The 22,628-nt window shown below is 35.8% G+C and overlaps 1 protein-coding gene across 5 annotated transcripts; it reads left to right on the top strand.

The window, feature by feature from the left end:
• On the top strand, positions 1–22,012 carry LOC139970244 (uncharacterized). Of its 5 annotated transcripts, XM_071975902.1 has the most exons (21): positions 1–1,201; positions 3,839–3,959; positions 5,840–5,911; positions 6,407–6,466; positions 6,801–6,869; positions 7,613–7,684; positions 8,432–8,503; positions 8,683–8,757; positions 9,406–9,477; positions 11,942–12,013; positions 12,362–12,433; positions 13,347–13,499; positions 14,303–14,371; positions 15,230–15,310; positions 16,032–16,103; positions 16,629–16,682; positions 17,091–17,129; positions 17,715–17,902; positions 18,134–19,665; positions 20,070–20,211; positions 20,535–22,011. In XM_071975902.1, exons 1-21 carry the CDS (start codon positions 1,105–1,107, stop codon positions 20,663–20,665), a joined length of 3,315 nt encoding a protein of 1,104 aa, XP_071832003.1. In that variant the 5' UTR covers positions 1–1,104; the 3' UTR covers positions 20,666–22,011. The 5 variants fall into 5 exon arrangements, with proteins under 5 accessions (XP_071832003.1, XP_071832008.1, XP_071832007.1 ...); XM_071975907.1 differs by lacking the exon at positions 12,362–12,433 and having other exon boundaries at positions 258–1,201; positions 20,535–22,012; XM_071975906.1 differs by lacking the exon at positions 7,613–7,684 and having other exon boundaries at positions 259–1,201.
• Positions 22,013–22,628: the final 616 nt, after the last annotated feature.

Here is a 22,628-nt window from a genome sequence, read left to right as displayed (position 1 = left end):
AATGGCAATATGTAGAGCCTACCACTGATCTATGCTGTCCTTGTCTAGTGTGAGCATGCTTCATTATCAACCGGATTTCAATGAAAAATACTGCTTACAACACAACTCGTATCATCAAATGACGTCATAACCAGCTGATATCATGACCTTCTAAACTTCAGCTTTGATCTCGCTTAACGTTGAATATATTTTCGCCTTCCTTCTCCTGTGTAGTTTCATCATTCGTGTAGATAACCCCTATTCGCGAGGACACTATCAAATCAGATGCAACTTAGGTCGTCCAATGAAGAGGATAACGAAACAAGGTGAAATCATCCAAATACGTTATAACTTATATGATAATCATATAACCAGCAGTTATATTTACGACGCTTACGCGACCAAAAATGTGGGAGAAACCCGCAAGTGCTAATGGATTACACCTTCCACGTCGGGTGGCTTCCATTTCAAGATTGTTTATAATCAAAAGAAAACTGTACTATAAATCAAGGGAAATTTATATTATAATGATACTCGTATACGTTAATTAGACCCGAACCACTGTATAACTTGTCTTTTAAGCAAACCCATGCATACTTTACCGCGTTCATAGGGAATATGTCTGTATAGGACAGACCATGATCTACCGTCTGTTGGCTGGGATTGTTACAGTTTGCAAGATAAGTGCACATGAAGCTATCATGCGTGGCGGTGTCGTGTCGCACTCGATTTTAACTTCCTTTTCTTGTTCTGTTGTTTAGGGGGTCGTTATTGTATTGTAAGTTTTGACTTTCGGTTGACAAAGGCTCTGATAAATACCTGTTGTGTTGTTTAAACAGGCAAATGAGTTTGTAGTAATATTGTAACTGCTGTTTTTGCGATGTATCATTCTGACACCGCTACAAATTTCTTTTTTTTTTCCTTTTTCGTATTGTTTTCAAAGTTTACTCATCGTTGGTGAAGTAACGTGTTCCCCTTGTGTTTTCACATGCTCTGTTCCGTTCTATACTTCCCAAGTACACGGAGTAAAACGAAACCCATGATCATTACCAAAGGCGATTGCAACCCGTGGAATGATATTTTGAAAAAGGCTCCCATCTGAGTACTTTTAAAAGCGTTTATGTGATGTACATGATGCTGTATCTGTATTTCTTCCTCATGTTTGGCTGCCTGCAGCGAATGACTCAAGTTATCGCTACTCAAGATGACTGTCCATTGTCAGGTAAGACCTATTTATAAAGGATATGGTTCCTTTTATGTGCAACAGGGACTAATCAAAAGGAAGGGGGAAAGACATTGGGAGAATGGAATTAAAGACAACTGGAAATGTTTGTCAGGAATAGGCCTCAATAGAAAAAAAAAAGGAATAGTAGTACACTTAAACTGAACTTATTACTACTATGCAAAGGTGAGTGTTACTCGTCGCTTTCCTTTTTCTCGAAGATTCTCAAAGTTGATTTCTACGGCAAAAGTCAGTCTGACCGTACATTTTCAGGTACGACCTGATAACAACGGTAAGGGTTCGTATCAATATAAAATTGCATGACATTGGAGACAAGAATTAGTTATACACGTGAACTGCGTTACTAGCTACTATGCAAAGGATAGCGTTATTATAAAATTGCATGGTAAACTGCGTTACTAGCTACTATGCAAAGGATAGTGTTATTATAAAATTGCATGGCATTGGAGACAAGAATTAGTTATAAACGCGAACTGCGTTACTAGCTACTATGCAAAGGATAGGGTTATTCGCCGCTCCGCCTTTTCTCTCAAAATGTTTTTTTTTTTAAATTTAAAGTGACTAATTAATATGATGGGAATGGAGATTTTTAGAACGGAATTAAGGGCAGGTGAAAATTTGTGTCAGGGAAACACAGGAAAAGAAAAGTTGTACACCGTAAAACTCGACTGTTGTAACTTAAAAAGCTGAGATACCTTGCTGCCTTGACCCTTTTTAATTAATTCAAGTCCCATTTCAAGTCCTGTCTATCACTTTTTACAGTTTTTCTAACTGCTAATTCATGTGTTTTTGTGACAAGAAACAGTAATGGTAACTGAGAGAGCCTGGTTGCAATTTGTCTCGGCAGTTAAATCTTCTAAATACATCCCTCGTCAATTTCTTCCAGTATGGTAAGCTCAATGGTGAGAAATATAGACAATGTTCAATAAAGCAACTTAGTCACTTCAGTCTACTCTGGTTAAAAATAAATTAAGCGTTCCAGGTATGTATGATTCAACTTTCAGGGGGAAAAATACAAACACTTTCGTAGCCCAGACACCTTTCATAATAGCATAGTAAAGTCAGTCAACAACTATATTGAAATCTCAAACAAATTTAGAAATTAATACGCCTTATAAATGAGAATTACCTAGCCAATTTAATGAATGATATTGGTATGAGAGTTTAGAATAAAACAGTATTCAACATTTAGCAAATGCAACTCAAAATATCGCTTGAAAGTTAGAAGAAATGCCTCTTACTTTAAGTTTATTGTTTGAAAAATCCATATGTTCAGAGAAATTCTGCTACGAGGGTTAAGAAAGATATTCAGTTCTTAATAGAGAGCGGACACTGATGTAAAACAGTCATAATGTTTCACAGAAGCCACTATTTCCAACTAAACTAATCCCTGTAACAATTTTTACTTAAGATATTGATTAAGCTCTTTTGTCTTGCATCTAAACCAGCAACCAACCCTTGTTTGGTATATTTTTTGTTTTGTTTTAGTATGATCATCATGATGTTTTGCGAAGAAACAGTTGGGTCATTCCCATACAAAATCCTGTATATGAAACAGTAGGCTATACATTTGGTTTTGTAATTGCAAGAGAGTTGCCAGTGTGGCTACCAGCCATGCATGGAATAAGCCCTTTTGATATATTTGGAGGGATAGTTTAAGAGGTAGATACACAGGGCCATGAAGAGCTGGTAATAGGCCCAGGCCATATGGAAAACGTAGGCCTTATTTCAAACTGCTCATTAGGTAAATTGGAATCAGTGCTAAACATATGATTTATGTACCATAGACATGAACAAGTAGTGTATAGGATGTACTTACAAGTAACAGAACAAAATACATTCGGCATTTCAGATCACAAATGGTCATCACTTCTACACATTCATAACATAATTTAACAAATTTTGGTAAAATTCTCAGCGTTTACCGCGAAGAAGTAGTTCTTAGAGTGTAATCATATGCTATATATCTGATTGTTGTTTTTAAATTGGTGGATTACTGAAGTGGTGGCCGATTTTTATTGTTCATTGGAATACAAAAATAAGACATCCGTGACACGACAATGCATCGCAAATTACAAAGTCAATTTCCATTAGACTTTTTTTTCTTCCCAATTATGCGGCACTCATGTCATTGAACGGCGGAATGGTTTAATAGAAACCCTTGTCGTAATACTTCTGTACATGTCAAAACTGAATACGAACTGTTTGAAGTGCATTATAATAGCACTAACATGAGAAATAGCAACAAAAAAGAACGTTACTGCTATTTAAGTTTTCTTTTCTGAGTTTAGTCTATCAAGGCATTAGTCTTATTTAATACCGTTACTTTTACCAAAGGACCATTACGAATTATAAAGGGTATATTTGTATCAGCCGCATCATAGAACAACAAGCACGAATTGCATTACACTAAACCGAGTCTTCCAGCTGCAGAAAAGACTTCCCTGAAGTATAATGCAGAAAAAAATGGGTAGGTGATGGAATCAGAGAATATTGAAGGCAATAAGTTCGTCAGATGAAAACAAAGAGAAACACCTACTCCTTGATTAACCAGAATTAGAAAGCGATTTACTGTCATTTATAATTTAAACGTTTTGTACATTGATATTCCGACAGACGTTCCGGTGTGTGGACCAACAGGAATCTGCACTTGTTCATATGGAGGAGCAAAGGTTGATTGTGAGAATCAAAATTTGCTCGCCTTGCCACGAAATATGCCATCAAACGTGACGGCCATGTAAGTGTTTGTGAATACTGTCATAGACGGGGGCAAGATATATATTATGTAGCAATCTTATGGATTGCACATTAAATGTTTCAACTACGCAAGCAAGATTCCTTTAAGAGAGTCCAACCAAAGAAAGAAAACAAATAGAAAAACCAAAAACTATACTAAAAAAATGTCTTCACCGATAGTTGATTTGTTATACGGAGGTATGCGGAATCAAAACCACTATTCAATGCCAGGCAAATGTGTTCACCGGATAGTTGATTTGTTATACGGAGGTATACGGAAACAAACCCAACTATTCAGTATCATGCAAATGTCTTCACCGATAGTTGACTTGTTATACGGAGGTATGCGGAATCAAAACCACTATTCAATGCCAGGCAAATGTGTTCACCGGATAGTTGATTTGTTATACGGAGGTATACGGAAACAAACCCAACTATTCAGTATCATGCAAATGTCTTCACCGATAGTTGACTTGTTATACGGAGGTATGCGGAAACAAAACCACTATTCAATGCCTGGCAAATGTCTTCCCCGGGTAGTTGATTTGTTATACGGAGGTATACGGAAACAAACCCAACTATTCAGTATCATGCAAATGTCTTCACCGATAGTTGATTTGTTATACGGAGGTATGCGGAAACAAAACCACTATTCAATGCCAGGCAAATGTCTTCACCGGATAGTTGATTTGTTATACGGAGGTATACGGAAACAAACAAACTATTCAGTATCATGCAAATGTCTTCACCGATAGTTGATTTGGAATACGGAGGTATGCGGTCTTGTTTGAGTAGTTGCGTTTTTTGGAGTGCATTTGACTCGATATGAGCAAATGATTTGAACGCTGGGTAAGAATGTACATTGTTGGCACTCTCCAAGGAATTGCAAATTGTTTCTATAGATAACACGACGTAAACGTCTCTAGCCGTACGTGGCTATGCAGTTAGTCAACTAAACCTTAATGGACTTGATCCGGTCTTAAGAGTTCGATAGCTACAAAATCAATTTGTACATAATTCCATATACGTGTGAAAATATTTTTCCTAGTTGTCATAGATTAGAACACAGTGATACTTAGTTACAGCTGCATGCCAAACATGAAAAACAGAATCGATGCTCACAACAAATCTATTATCAACAACCATAACAGACCACCAACCAAACAATGCAATTGTAGAGTAAAAGCTAATTCACACACCAGCACAATAGGAACGAAACTGAACTAAGCAAACTTGTCTGGTCACTCAAGGATAGACAAATCAAGTTTGGGTATTAATGGGAATATATTCAAACACTCCAAGCCATACAGCAACACCACAACACGTTGCAAGCTATGCCTACAGGAAATAATATTTTCTTATCTATAGACACCCTTTGAATCAACGCTTAACCAACTCTCTGAGTTGATGTTGAATTGCAGGCATTCAAAATAAAAATTGCTACATACCAAACTCAGAAACACAAAATTCAAATGACATACTTTAACATGGTCGCATACCTGACGAGTGAGAAATCATGAAACAAGTTTTTCATGTCCCTTTCAAGCAATGAGTCGTTACTTTCATTCTATTCTAATGATATTTAATGCTCTGTTTTACATTGGGCACTTCCATTATTCTGGATTTTCTAAATCACTATGATTTAAATTATATAAATCTCTTCCAATCGATGATTGCATGTATTGGTAAACGTAGGTTGAGCAATATATGCATGTTATTCATTTGTGTTAGTATATATAGCCACACCACCAGAAAAATATAAGGCCACATAAATCTTTGCTTATCAATCAAGTGACCCGTATTTTTTTCATTTGTCGAATTCCCTCATGTTGGAATACACAATTTACTAATAAGTTTATACAATTTTTTTTTTTTCAACAGGGTCCTTTCTGACAATAAAATTAATTGCGTCCCAACGAAATATTTCGAACAGTTTACGAAGCTGAAATTCTTGTAAGTAATGAATGCATTATCTTGCGAATGCGAGGTTGTATAAGTCCATATATAATATACTATATACTACAATTGCATTTACTAGAAAGATCAAGATTTTGTAATACTACATTTATTTATTTTTGAAGAGTGGAAATACGAATAGTATAAAGATAGCTCTTTCTAAGTTTGAATGAGGTAGCCACCTTTTCAGGAATTCTGAGATTTTGGGGACTATCAGTTTAGAGAAGGGCATATCAACTGCCTTAAAAGGGGATTTAACAAGTTTGAGATTGTTTGTATACATTTTGGTGTTATAAGTGGGCACAGTGGTATGTACAACGGAAGGTGACGACTCCGCCGTGCTCCAACATGGCTTCGGCTTTGAGTAGATCTATATACCTATACCAGTCCATGAATTTAAGTTGACATGGTTTCACACACACACAACACAAGCGCCCTTCACGCAAGACTAAAAGATAATGGCAACTGTTTTTTTTTTCACTTTCCTTACAGGGTTTTCGGTGCTAACAACTTACAAAAGTCATTCCTTCTTCCGCCGAGTTTGGAGAAGTTGTAAGAAGCATATCAAACTTCCCAGCTGTTGCTTATAGTGTTAATTTGCAGGGAACGAATGGATAGGCTGCATCTTATTTTATATAAAAATATCAGTTCATCATTACTTTATCGTAGTCTTCTTTAGATAAAACAACCTAAATGTCTGTCACGTATTTTATGTCGACTTAATTTAAAATATTTGATATAAGTTGGATGATTGGATCTGCACTTGTGTAAACGATGAACTTAATGTGTCAATATGACAACATAAGCAATCATGGTGATATCACATGTTATACACCTTTCGCTAAGCGTATATGTGATAACATTCATGATTTTTTTTTCATTGCAGGGATGTTAAGAACAATCAACTCGAAGATCTAGACAATTTTTTCATCCACTGCGACAATCTCCAAGTCGCGTAAGTCCATTTTATCAATCATAATGCACATAACACGTGTAATACTTGGTGATATTCAATGGATTTAAACCCTTGTTTGTTGATATATATTATTTATCAAAATAAAGCAATTTGCTTATCCACTTAAGACCCTGTGCATGAGCGCAGATCCTGGTGGGGACAACGGGACGCGTCCCCATCAACCTTTTCAGTGGTGGGGACATGATTTACCGTGTTTTGACGAAAGGCTGCATTTCAAATTCCCCTGTATTTCACTTTGGCGCAGTTGGATTAAGCATTTTGCAAATGAAATGCGGCAGTCTATAATTGTTTTCTGGGAGAGGACCCCAGACCCATCGTATACAAAAGTCTACTTGGATTATTTGTTCCCTGATTTTTTTCTGCAGACGCCCATGTACTTCCCCGAACCAAATTTCTAAGCCATGAGATCTAAAATTTAAGGAGGTTTGGGAGCATCATTGGGTCTGGGAAGTGTTATTTCCGGCGATCTGGGAGGTATATTTGCCAAAAACAATTATTGTGCGCTACGCGCGAACCCATGGTCGCGCTCCGCTTAGATAGTATCAGAGAACAGACACGCGTCCCCACTATAGTAAAAGTCAGTTGGCCTGACGTTTCGATCCTAGCAGGATCTTCTTCAGAGGCTAAATGACTTGTCATATATTATTTATGTAAGACTTATGTAAGATTTATGTATTTATGTAATCTATTCCCGTCTACCTTACATCTTCTTGTCTCCTTAGGAGCTTGAGCATCAATGAAATATTTGACATACCAGAATATATCTTCCAGATATGTTCTAGACTTGAAAAACTGTGAGTTTTCTTTCCATGACTTTTACTTGTTAGCATAAACCAGATCGTAATGTACAGTAAAATTTTATCTGTAAAAACTGAACGAAGCAAAATGATTCAACTTCCAGCTCCGTGCGTAGTTTCTTCTGCGATATAAAGTTAAACTTGAAAGTAAAATTGGATGAGTAAATTGAACAATTAAGAAATCGGAACAAAGTGAGATAATTTTTTGCTTCTGCGAGTCCTTGCAATGCAACATGAACAGGCGAAGTTATGAATCGAATCCCGGACCTTTGTGTCAAAAACCTACGTCCATATACCACTCAATCACAATGATTACACTGAAGTAGATTCGTATATATCCTTTCTATTACTATCAATGAGAGTGTATTACGCACGTGTTGCAACAGAATTACCACTTATCTAGGCCCGCTAAACCAAGCCGTGTTTTTAAAATTATATGTGTCGCATGTATTATATATATATATATATATATATATATATATATATATATAATACATATATATAATATATATATCAAACTTTTATTAAAGATCAACACACCAGAAAACTTTAAGACCGATTTCGTCATTTGGGGAATCATCAAGCGCAGGTATCCTGACCTTCGGGTCACAGACCCAAATAGAGGGCGTATCATAGACTTTCTATAATTGTCAATGAGGGCGTAATACGCGCGTGGTATGAGTGTTAATGCTATTCTGACAATCTAACAATACACACAGTGCTCTCATGTTTCTCTTTTCATAGTGGTTTAGCTACGAATAACGTGCACAGAATCTGGAAGCACAGCTTTGCCGGGCTAAGTTCCCTGCGAGAATTGTACGTATACATTTGTGATTACTATTCTGAAGTCATTATATAGTTCTAACTATACAAAGAATGCTACATATTTTTGAAGAAAAAATAATAATATTAAGAAATAGAAAACAAAAAGTTGGACTTTTCGTGAATGCTAAAGTAACTTCAACTACCAGTTTTGTTTTCTTTATTATTCTTAGGAGATTACAAAACAACTACTTGATGTATTTGTCTGAAGACTCACTATCAGGAGCGTGTAACAACCTTCGAAATTTGTAAGTATAGCCTATAAGAATAAAGCAAAATCATGGAATAAGTTAACAACCACAAAATTGACTGACACAATCTTCGGGTTATCTTTGTTATGTTGAAATGTTCGTTTAATTAACGTTAATCACTCTTCTTGGCCTATAGAGGGTATGAGTAAATGTATAAGAAGTGGCGGACCTGGGCAAGCAGAATGAGGTGATTTCACATTTAAACAAATAACAACAATCACCCTTACTTAATTAACAGAGTCCTACGATTTAAGTTACGTAAATACCAAGGCATGTCATTATTTTAAAGTAGGAAGCCTCATCGTACATAGAAAACGTTGTGACAGTCATCCAATTAAATATCAAATATCCGACCGGTCTATATCAGGTTTCTCGAGATTCTGGACCTTGCGAATGGTAAACTAATTAACCATGCTGTCATTTTCTAATATACTTTCTACTGTGTATATCATGTATCGACCTTCTCCCCTTCTCTAACCCTATTAAGTAACTATAAATTATATGTACTTTACTCATATTTAATTGGAAGACAACAGTTTGTAGAAATTAGTTGAGAAACATCACGGGTATTATCTGTGAAAACACAACGCAAATCAACTCTCAAAAGATTAAAACAGGCCATATTATATATATTTTCTCATTTAGGAAATTGGGGTCGAACAACATACTGGCTTTACCTCCAACTCTTCTACGGAATTGCACGAAACTTGAAAGGTTGTAAGTAAACACGGCAATACATATCCTTTGCATTATGACTCACAAACCACTTGCCAAAATGCATTGCGATATTTAAAATTTCTTGTAAAAATAATGCTGATTTTGTTACCTACGTCAATTATTAAACTGAATGACCCTGATTTGATATATTATTCATTTATTGTTATATTTAGGGAAACATTCACTGATTAAATACAACGGTGTATCGCCTTAAGTTACTACTTTCACGGGCTACCACAGAACCGATTGTAAATTTACTTATACACAAGAGTTAGCATTTATAGTCTACTTCCTATGTTGCGAGGATGAGCATGTTTGCATCTATAAACGTCTAATTCATGTTTTCGGCTCTATTAAATATCTGACTTTATATATCAATATCTATATCTCTCTGTCCTTAATATGGTACTGCGTATATGTTAGTAACTTCAGAAACTACTCCGATTTACGGTACGCCTCTTGTATGAGATGTTGTAGGTAATTCCACTTCATTTATTCAGTTATGAATATTTGGTTTACCACAATGTTGAAATATATATATAATATTTACAACATATTTCATCAAGAGACCACAATAACCTCACATTTGCAGTACTGTAGATCGTTTCCGGTCATAATAGGCCTAGCCTGAATGAAATAACACGACGATCTTTGTACGCATACGCCAATGTACAGTTCTGCTTTTGTTTGTTTGTTTGTATTATTCGCACTCATATTTCATCAAGAGACCATAATAACCTCACATTTGCAGTATTGTAGATCGTTTCCGGTCATAATAGGCCTAGCCTAAATGAAATAACACGACGATCTTTGTACGCATACGCCAATGTACAGTTCTGCTTTTGTTTGTTTGTTTGTATTATTCGCACTCATATTTCATCAAGAGACCATAATAACCTCACATTTGCAGTATTGTAGGTCGTTTCCGGTCATAATAGGCCTAGCCTAAATGAAATAACACGACGATCTTTGTACGCATACGCCAATGTACAGTTCTGCTTTTGTTTGTTTGTTTGTATTATTCGCACTCATATTTCATCAAGAGACCATCATAACCTCACATTTGCAGTATTGTAGATCGTTTCCGGTCATAATAGGCCTAGCCTAAATTAAGTAACACGACGATCTTTGTACGCATACGCCAATGTACAGTTCTGCTTTTGTTTGTTTGTATTATTCGCACTCATATTTCATCAAGAGACCATAATAACCTCACATTTGCAGTATTGTAGATCGTTTGCGGTCATAATAGGCCTAGCCTAAATGAAATAACACGACGATCTTTGTACGCATACGCCAATGTACAGTTCTGCTTTTGTTTGTTTGTTTGTATTATTCGCACTCATATTTCATCAAGAGACCATAATAACCTCACATTTGCAGTATTGTAGATCGTTTGCGGTCATAATAGGCCTAGCCTAAATGAAATAACACGACGATCTTTGTACGCATACGCCAATGTACAGGTTTGCTTTTGTTTGTTTGTTTGTATTATTCGCACTCATATTTCATCAAGAGACCATAATAACCTCACATTTGCAGTATTGTAGATCGTTTGCGGTCATAATAGGCCTAGCCTAAATGAAATAACACGACGATCTTTGTACGCATACGCCAATGTACAGTTCTGCTTTTGTTTGTTTGTTTGTATTATTCGCACTCATATTTCATCAAGAGACCATAATAACCTCACATTTGCAGTATTGTAGATCGTTTCCGGTCATAATAGGCCTAGCCTAAATGAAATAACACGACGATCTTTGTACGCATACGCCAATGTACAGTTCTGCTTTTGTTTGTTTGTTTGTATTATTCGCACTCATATTTCATCAAGAGACCATAATAACCTCACATTTGCAGTATTGTAGATCGTTTGCGGTCATAATAGGCCTAGCCTAAATGAAATAACACGACGATCTTTGTACGCATACGCCAATGTACAGTTCTGCTTTTGTTTGTTTGTTTGTATTATTCGCACTCATATTTCATCAAGAGACCATAATAACCTCACATTTGCAGTGTTGTAGGTCGTTTCCGGTCATAATAGGCCTAGCCTAAATTAAGTAACACGACGATCTTTGTACGCATACGCCAATGTACAGTTCTGCTTTTGTTTGTTTGTTTGTATTATTCGCACTCATATTGTTCAAAATACAAAAATATTACAAAGACATAATAGACAAATAGGACGGAAATGAAAAGAACAAAAAGAGTAACAGGAGCTAAACCCATTAGGTTGACAGAACGTCGGCCATTACCAATGGGGCCCTATAGACGAAAAATGGCACTTTCAGTGGTAAATACTAAGGAAACCAATAAATAAGACACAAAAAAGTACATATTGCACAAGTTTGCTTGAAAGTTTGGAAGTTTTCACATCTAAGTAACTTCGATTGCAGAACCTTTCTGAATATTTACACTTAGGACTGTCTAAGATGCACTTTGTTTATTTAATAATCAACAGGGACATATCCTGGAATGGTCTTACTGAAATTCCGGAAATGTTTTTCGGCAATCAACGTATGTTTCGTATGTTGTAAGTTATGTCTTTGTGTTTCGTTTCATCATTAAGAAATGAATGGTCAATTCCATAATTAAAAGTTTTTCTATAATTTCCATATAATTTGTTATCAGTTAGTCTGCTGTTTTTAGACGATAAATATTTTGCTATCTAGCAATATCACACCAGCTGAAATAGTCATCACCAGTCACTCAAACTACTTCCACAGCACTATCGACAAAAATAAAAGGTTGGTTATAATCACGATCATCCATTAATTAAATATAATCTGAGTCTTATTGAGACCTCCGACGTTTCTTATTATCATCAATAAGTTCTTCATTTCAGAAAAGTCATATATCTGTCGTCTAATCTACTTTATAGATTTATGTCGTTCATCAAGATGAAGACGATACCTGAAGGATTATTTGAAAACACTAGCATCAATTCTTTTTTGTAAGTTTTATAAGTATATTAACTTGGAAGACCATTTTATATTTCTTCCTTATATTATGTACTATTTTGTGGTTTTCGTAGTAGGCTACAAATACGTCACAACATTGATTCCAAACTGAAGTTAATGCTAGGAAACCAGTGTGACTAACAAATACAGGGATGTAGGCAAAATGACAGAGAAACTTATTTTCAACATCCTAATATATTTGCAAATTAAGATGTACCTTCCTTATAATGCAGACCAAAATTTCGTCTCTTGTAAAGTTGATTCCATTAATGCATGTTTAGTGCTCAGTAGTTCAATGAATCTGCACCACAAATAGACAAAATAATACAATGGAAAATACACTTTAACCAAAGTACGATAGCGGGAACTGGTCGAACATGGTCCAAGAATCAAAGTAAAATTCATAATATCCCGGCTTATTTAAGACACCAAACACATATATGTATTTGGCCAACGAGGAACATACCTAACAGTTACAAAACGACGTATACTTAGTTCTTACTCCTGAAGGCGTAAATATATTCCTTTCGCAAATAGGTTAATGCCACAGTTACGGCCAGACGTCCAGTTTAGACCAGTACGCGATCCGTACCCAAAACCCAAAATAGGTAAATGCCACACACGATTACTATAGCTAGTACAGTAGACAAGAGCCAGTTAGAACCAGTTTAAGCCAGTGTAAGCTGGATAACTAATTTACATACAACTCATAAAATAGAGGTCGCTACACAATTAAACATATAACAGCCACACACGATGACGTTTGAGTGTTGTACGGTTATTTCTGAATCATGTTATCATTAATGAAGTATTCGTGATGCGATGGAAGCTTGTACCAAATGTCTACAACAACAATGGACATGGTAACTCTCATATGAAAGCAAAATTACATCTTTGTAATTTCAGAGACCTTGGCAACAACGATTTGGAAGAAATTCCTAAAGGACTTTTCTCAACAAATCCCAATGGTCATTTAATGACGTCACTGCTTTTATGCGGAAATAAACTAAACACTTTACCGAAGGGCCTGTTCGACAATCTTCACTATCTTCAAAATCTGTGAGTCTAAAGATTGTATATGTACATAGTTAAGAGCTCAATTTTCACTTTAAGTGGTAAAATGTGGACACTGTGTATGGGTAAAATCTTCGTTGTAGCAAACTAAATTGCAGACATCACATTTTGAAGACTTATGAATATCATGTGAATGTGATAATATGATACCTTTCAAATATTAACAACGATGATTCGTTTCTCGTTATTCTTATATGAAATTTAATATGGAATTAATGGGTGCTTGTTTTTGTTGAAATGAAAGTCCCAGTCGAAAAGAATACCTCTTGGACGGAACATGTATCTGTCGTACATGTGCCACGAGAAAGTGAGTCTTTAATATTCGGTGAGAATAAAAGAAGAATAACTATAACTTGGTACATTAGAATTCATAATGAGGAAGGTCACACACAGTATGCATGCTCATGACAATATTAATCACAGCACAAACATGCTTTATTCTGATAACCAGCTGATAGCTCTATTTTGGGCGATATGAAATAGTTTTATCATCCGAACTAAACATGAAAGAACAATTACGTGAGAAACGATGGGCGGAGTACTATAGGCAGTTTATTGGTTTGTATAAATTCGTTAAAAAAAATGCCGGTGAGCTTAGTATGTGTGGTGTATACTCCGGTGAGTTGAATTGAACTGATTGTGTATTGTATGTCCTCAAGTAGATGGTGGACGAAAAGCTTACGCTTCAAATCGACAAGTAGCTTAAAGTGAATCAAGCTTTGCTTAAGCTCAGGTCTTTTTCATATAACCTGTATAATATATTTTTCCTGAACACAATAATTGAACAGATATCTCAATGGTAATAACTTGAAAACGCTGCCAGGATCTCTACTTGCAGGCACAACATTGATACGTCTGTAAGTAACTGTTATGCTCTATACAAAAGTGTAAAAGTATCAATAACCCTAATAACATCATGTAACTGTAGCAGAAGACTGAAGGTAACTTAACGAATCAGTGACGAAGTGTTCCATAGCTTGTTCCTATAGATGTTTATTAATGAAATAAAGCAAATAAAAGTCATATCAACAAAGATGCAACATATTTACAAAATATTTAACTTAATAATACACAAATATACAGAATGATTAATTGGTATTTAACAGGATAATACAGAGGAACATTTATTTGTGACTGCTGAGAGAAGAATTCTTTCTAAGCATCCTGATGACATTTGCTTGCAATTCCTTCATGGCTATTGCGAGGTTTTGGTAATTGAATTTTCAAAGATTGTCCCAAAAGTGAACTTGAAGTATACTGACAAACAAATACTTTGTTTGCACTTAATTTCCCATAAATTGGAAAGGTTGCCACTATGGCATCACACCTTTTTTTGCAAATTGAATGCAAATTGAATGCAAATTTTGCCAAATTTGTTTAGTATATGTATGTTTTTGCTTTGATCCAGACTTTAATTAATGTGTTTTGGCTTCTGTAGCACTCCCAATCACGTTATGAATCTAGGGTTGGTTACCAATAATTTCTTAAACATATAACAACAGACAAAAACGAACCATCAAGGACACAAAGAAACCAACACACAAACTGAGAATAATCCAGCTGATATTAGCAAAGTAATGTTTGAAGTAAGCTAATTGTAAACAGTAAATTTTGTTGTTGTGATGTTATGGTTATTCTAACTTGTCCATTTTGATTCGATAACATTGATACATAAACGTACCGTATTTGATGCACTGACATGTCCACATTTTCAGATATCTATTTCAGAACAAAGTAGAAAGACTGACTGAACCATTGTTTGGTAATACTCAAGAAAACTTAACATTAAAAGAAGTGTAAGTATAAGGACTTTTCTTGTCACCAAGTATGATTAAAGGCATATTGTTGCATTATTAATACAGCATATTTTATTTCATGATTTCAGAAAATCGTTACTTTTTCAAAAGAAAAGTGCAGTTCAAGATTTAACTTATTATCACACCTCTGCATGTACTCGTCGATGTATTTTTCCTTAAAATTAAATTATGTAATATGATAAGTCGCAATTCTGGCGCATGCTGATAACTATTTCACTCAGAGAAGAGACTTTCTGCAGCCTATATCTGATACTTTATCAATCGTTATTACTTGTATGTTCTTACACCCAAAAATGATTATGTGCTCATATTCAATATTAACAACTTCTAGTACGCGTCGTACACTGTCACTTGCGACTTGTGAATCAATAATGTAGACTGCAATCATCTTTAGTATGTACTGGCTAAAAATTGATGCAAGATATTAGGTAGAGTTAGATGTTTACTTTGGTCATTACAAACAATATATGAAATAATTGGCTAGTATAATCACATCCTAGAAACGCCTCTCCCTCATGCCCTTGGTCAGATAAAGCTGTATACAAACAACAAAGGTATTAATGAAGGTGCGTTAAGTTAGACTGATAAAGTTAATTGTCAGCACCATCTTTATGGAACAATAACTCACACAAACGCTAAGTATGAACCCAAACTCCATATTTTGTTGTAAAATTATAGCAGCATCTGATTTTCTTTCCAGACTTTTGCAAGATAATCCAATACGTCAATTATCTTCAGCAGTTCTTGATGAAATCGTTGATGAAGGTGTCATGTAAGTATAGTTTCTATGAAATTATGAATTTCCTTCAATCAAGCCTATGAAATACATGAAATTTGGATTTTGCTTATGTTTTCTTTTCAATTTCTATGATATTATACAATGAGTAGATTTGAATTACATTTTGATGTGTAATATGTAACCTGTTTTAATTAGTAAGAGACATATTGAGTAGTCCAAACAGGTTTTACATCGATATTTAACTAATCGAACATAAACAAATGTGAGAAAATTGTGATTTTTATAGATAATTTTTTATTAAGGTAGCAAACGACATAGAAGTTTTAAATCTTCGTTATTATTATTTTGCATAAAGCTATAATGGAAATTACCCCACTAGCGTGCCAAAATACTCATTAGAGCTAAATGAATTGGTAACAGCTATTTCGTTTATACATATTTAACGCAACATATGGTATACTGTTTCATACGATATACTACTTAATGAGTTTCATATGATTCAAAAGATAATTGCGATAATCGAATAATCCTTTCCACAACTTCTTTCATAAACTGTAGAAGTCTATCTTGTGAAACACTTACATTACCAACAATCAAGAAGAATCTGAAAGCGTAAGTCTTTTATTTCGATTCACATAATACACTGAAATGTACTGAATGTGTACTGATTTGCCTGCGCCAAATAAGACAAAGTATTTCACAATCTTCTTGAAATGCTTAATTGAAAAACATTGAATATACCATACAGTTTTTAAGCCACTTTCTGATTCATTCTATGGCTTAATGGATTAATGGCTATGGACATTTTCTCTATCCTTTCAAAGTCTTCCATCAGCCAACGTTGTCAATTTCATAGTGTGTAGCTTAAAAATATATTGAGGACAGGAGGGCAAAACATTTCTAAAATTTGGCACAGCAGGGTCCTGCAATATCGTCTGTATACAGTTGGTTATTCAAGACATAGTTACAGTAACCTACTTTTAAAATGTTGTTGTTTGACCCTTTCATCGTCGATCACAGGGTAGCATTTCTCAACGAGACACAGCGTCCCATACACAGGTATACACCAACTATGGTTGAAGTATATTAGCATTTGGTCGTGGAGGATAACCTTGTTTGCACCTAAACGTTGAACTCTTACAAGGAAGTGATGCGGGGCTTCACTCCTCTTGTCAATTGTTGCATATGTATTACAACTAGTTGGTCATAAATCGACTCACATCACGACAAAAAATATCCAAGGACGTCTGACTTTAATAATACAGATAATCTATAACGTTGCGTGTTTTGCCAACGCGTTTACCTATTGTGTAGCAAAGATGGATGTAACTTATAGATAAGATACTTGTTTTTCTATGATATATTGCTTACTGTTAACAACCATCCGATCATGACTATAACATGTGTTATATGTAGGTACACCAAGTCGCAGCCGATGTTATTGAGACCTATAGGTAGACCAGCCAAAAGAAACGATATTGAAATAAATGATACGTATTAAAATAAAAAAACAGAAATAAAGACATGTGAGTATTGTTATACCTTGTTGGAATATCACGTCAACCAAGACAGTACCATTGCCTGCCTGTAGTTATATCACAACATACATACATGAATTAACCTGTTTTTTTAATGTTATTATAGAACTTGTCAGCCACCGTCGACTCCAATGGTATTGAATGTACGCTCTGAGGCTTCCTTATGGTTCGCGAACCGAGGCTTCGAATGTTCTGACACCCAGATTGAGAGATTCCTAACTTGCACATCCTGTCCAACTGGGACGTACGGAAAACTTCTAGGATGGGAAAGCCGTTGTCATGCCTGTCCAAAAGGTAGCGACGTTTAGATTTATTCAAGTACTTTGGTATCCGTAAATTTAACTTTGATTCTGAGATAGTATGACAGTCCTATCAAATGATTGGGAAGTGATGAGACAGTTGGATTCAAAATATCAAATTTAATTATAACAAAACAAAAAATAGTATTTTAAAACAATTGACACATGTTAAATTCTAGGACCTGCAAATATCATGTCAACATTTTATTGGCATTTCTTTCATCAGGTGGCTTCTACCAAGATCAAGTAGGCCAGTTCTCACCAAACAGTACATCCATAAAATGCAAAATCTGCAATCCCGGCACATTTGTAAAGGAAGGTGCAGGGCAAAGCCCGTTGAGCTGCCTTGTTTGTCCCACTGGAACAAACAAAGATGCGTCGGCAGGATTTCGAGCTTGTTTTTGTCTAGAAAACTATTTCAGACGTGATCGGTTTGATAAATGTGAGTTTTGTTCACAAGAAGGTGTACAGTGCAAGGATGATTACATGACTATAAGAAAAGACTACTACTGGAACTGGAGTTACGCAGATATTGAAGGATACAAACGATTTGTCGAAAACTTACTGACATTTAATGAGTCTTACGAAGAGACAGCAACCAGAGTTAATGGATCTCTTCCGAAAGCTCACAAATGTTTGAAGACTGGTAGATGCGATAATGACGTAGACCAAATTGCGGGAAATTGTGCTCAAGGTTACACTGGTTGGATGTGCACAACTTGTGATAAAAACTTCTTTCCTATATTTGGATATTGTCGTCATTGTCCGAAGTTAAGATCATTCATGTTGGAACTTTCTATCATTACTATTGCTTTGGTACTTTTCCTTTTCTTCCTATTTAAATATTATCGAGAACAAAGCGAGCAGGCACGATCAGTGTTTGACAGTATGTTGGCCTTAGGAAAAATAGTTCTCGGATTTTATCAAGTTATGGGAGAGTTTTGGGAAACTATTGACGTAATATTTTGGCCTCAGATATTCAGAAACATTACTGCGTGGCTTGATTTGTTACAGTTTAACATTTCAAGTATAATTATTAAGCCTAAATGTTTCTGGCCTACGTTTGAATTAACACCGTACACGGCGTTTACTCTCGGCAGCGTGTTCCCGTACTTTGTAATGCTTTGTGCCATTCTCCTTATTGCTGCGGTTAACCTTCATGCAAGAGTGTCAGAAAAGAGAAAACCTGCAAACGTTGATGATATTAATTCACGTTTACAACGGTACCAAAGTAATATTCTCACCTTGCTAGTACTGATACTATTTGTCACTTACACTTCTACATGCAACGTTACCTTTGCATTGTACGGCCCTACTTGCGACACCTATTCTCTTGATGAGTTTGATGTTCACGAGATTAGTCTCCTACGATCTGACTACTCTATAAGCTGTAACACTACCATACATCATCGTTTCCAAATCGCCTCCTACTGCTCATCTGTTTATGTCGTTGCACTTCCAGCAGTGTTATGTTTTCTTCTGTGGAAATATTCCCGACAAGATGTCAGAGAGCTTGAAGAATCTGTCGAAGACAACTCGCCAAAGTGCTTGAGGTTTCTGAATGAAAATTACCATCCTAAGTTTTGGTACTGGGAAATCATTGAACTTATTCGTAAAGTTTCACAGACCTTCGTAATCGTTTTGTTTGGATGGAATAGTTATTTTTCTATCACAATTACGTTGACATTGGCCGTCGTCTTCTTGAGTTTACATATTTCCTTCAAGCCCATGAAAGATAGGATGGAGTATTACTTGCAGGTGAGTTCGCTCTAGTTTAGAAAAGGTATTGCAGAGTCAAATACGCCTTTTTACAACTTTTGGAGTAGAGAAGGGACTTTTTTAGTTTGTTCTTTACTTTTGAATTGGACTGATTACACGAGATTAATTCTATTTTATCATATTTGAATGCATATGCAACTATTTATTATTAATGTTGTTCTTCCGTCCAGTCAGAGCATGGTTTTGTCTTGCTAGGCGGAGATAAGGGAGTTAAAATAGTCTTTAAACGTTGGCGCATATTTTATGCTGAATCATTGTCTGCCAAAACATTTCGCGAGTTTACCCAAGCCATAAATATTTGACTTTGCTCGATTAATGTGCATTGAAGAATTTATTACCTCATTGTCACACCACAAACGTATTATTTTCATGCCACTTTGCAGTTGGCGGCTCTTTGGACTATCTTCTTCAATATGCTTGTAGCAGCAGTTCCGGCTCCTGAATCTTTCAGTGGAGACATCCAAGCTGATATTCTTGTCACATTTCTGGTGATTCTAAACACTAGTGTCATTTTCATTGCACTAGGTAAGTCAAAGCATGTGAATATAGAGCCATATTTATTTTACCAAGATACCATAGTTGTTTGAAATGGTACTTTTGGAAAGTTGAACAGTAAAATCCAAGAATAAACAGCTTCTCCCTATTCAAAGAGTGGACATTCTTCCATAGACTAGCAGCGATGGACATTCTTCCATGGATTAGCGAGGATGTATGTCTCTCTTGAATAGTTCGTATTATTATGTTGTCCCTGAATGACTTGTAACAAAATTACTTCAATGATACTGCTATATTTTCTGTTATTACAACCTAGACAAACCAGTAATATAGAATATTTCTATTTCTTATAGTTGCGACCTTTATAAAGTTGGGTAGATTTTTGTGCTGTAAAGACTGTTTGAAAAGAGGAAGAAACGCGTTCAGGAACATCTCACGAGAAGAAGAACTTACTCAGGAGGAGATCCGACCTCTCATCACTTGATAGCAATATCGTTATGTAGCTTGTCCATTTGATTTCTTTCCTCCGTGTTTGTAACATCGTCAAACTCAAGGCATTTCAGAAACGTTGTACATATTTGTTCGTACGGATATTCAATAAATTGAAGGTAGGCTATGACAGATGCTATGATACGGACGAGTCGACGTTCTGGCAGGTACTATGGTGAATACTGTGGAAAGCAGTAGCGGACTGGCCACACGGGCATTTGGGCAATGCCCGGTGGGCTGGTGGCCCGATGGGCCGGTGGGCTGGGGAACCTGGTAAAATTTACAACCCATTTTCAAAGGAGTTAATAGAATACAGACGGGCTGTGTAGAAATATATTTCTTACTGTGGGAATCAGTCATGTAAAGACTGTCCTCGATCTCTGCTGTAACAAGGTGCTCCTCAAGTTGAACCTTTTCACCGATGCTTACAAAATCATTGGGCTTGCCTACAAGCTGCTGGTAACGCTACCTGTGTCACAAGTGGCATGTGAACGTTCTTTCTCTGCCTTGAAGAGAATCAAAAACCGTTTGAGAAGTACAATGACACAAGAACATCTTAAGGCGTTCTTGTTGATGACTGTGGAAAAGAGGATTTGGCCAAACTTGAAACTAAAAATACCATTGATGGTGTGGCTGCCAGAAGCAGCGAACTACGTAGGCTCCTACTCTCGTAGACATGACTTGTTCGTAAACATCTATGTTTTAGTGGATTTTATTTAGGTGTTTTCAATTTTTTCAAGCATGAAGTCACAAAATGTTTGAAAACTAACTAAAATCCAAGTCTAAAAATATTTTTGCCTATTTTTGTTTACTTTTTTCACTTTCCTTAGTTTATTCAAGTGTTGCTTCTGGAAATTATTGTTGTAACTTTTTTAAAGGCTTATTTTAACCTACAAAATTGAAAAATATAGCACCATTTTGCATCTAGGCATTCCTTTACTTCAAAAAAATCTTAATGGGAAGGGGTACACCCCTCCACTTATAAGAATCGTTTCTTATCATCATTACCTTTTAAAAATAATAACTTTAACTGTATTTCATCAATTTCACAGGAATAAGAACTTCATTGTTGTCCACGAACATTACAAAGGGTGGGAATCTGGAGCAAATTGATGTTTATAAAATGCAACCATGTACATAATGTATTGACCGGAAAACAAATGTAATAGAACTTACCTACGGATTCATATCTAAAGTTATTTTCGTACTCGGCATCCTAAGATTTGTTTTACTCGGTATACAGTCAGTTCCGTATGTTTATGGACACATGGATATTTAATAATAATTGTGTAACGTTTTAACATTAGAAAACCTCTCTCACTTTGTCTCCTTTCTTTCTGTCTAAAGTTTTCCCCTTTAAAATATTTATATTTCCTTCCAGTTCTTTCTCTTTAATACTTTATTCTTAAAGTGACCTCTAGTGACCCCAAGTGGACTTGGACCTCCACAAAAAACTATTGGCTTTTGCTCCTAAATGTGGTACACTGTATACACCAAATATTATTAGTCCAAGCTTACTGGCGATGAATCCACATCCCTCAAAGACACCCTCCCAGGTTGCTACTGGATCTACGGATGCCCATAAGCTCATTTTTTTTAATTGACAATAGCCTCCTATTCGTATGAGGCGTAACGCACATGTTATCTGATAGGCTGGTCGGTGGGAGATACGGTAACTTATAAAAGAAAGTTTCCACAATTTGCCTCTGACCTTTCACCCCAATAAAATCTTGCACTGAACCTGTACCAACTACATACTAAATGATATTAATCCAACCTTCCCTTCTTGAGTTATCGTGTTTACAAAGTTTTCACAGTTTGACCTCTAGTGACCCCAAGTGGACTTGGACCTCCACAATAAACTATAGGCTTTCGCTCCTAAATGTGCTGATTCTACGGATGCCCATAAGCTCATTTCTAATTGCCATTAGCCTCCTCCAAAATCTTGCACTGAACGT

The sequence above is a fragment of the Apostichopus japonicus genome, chromosome 7 (assembly GCF_037975245.1).
Source record: "Apostichopus japonicus isolate 1M-3 chromosome 7, ASM3797524v1, whole genome shotgun sequence".
Classification (NCBI taxonomy): Eukaryota; Metazoa; Echinodermata; class Holothuroidea; order Aspidochirotida; family Stichopodidae; genus Apostichopus; species Apostichopus japonicus.
The sequence above is the reverse complement of the archived record's forward strand: the minus strand, read 5'-3'. Positions and strand labels throughout refer to the sequence as shown.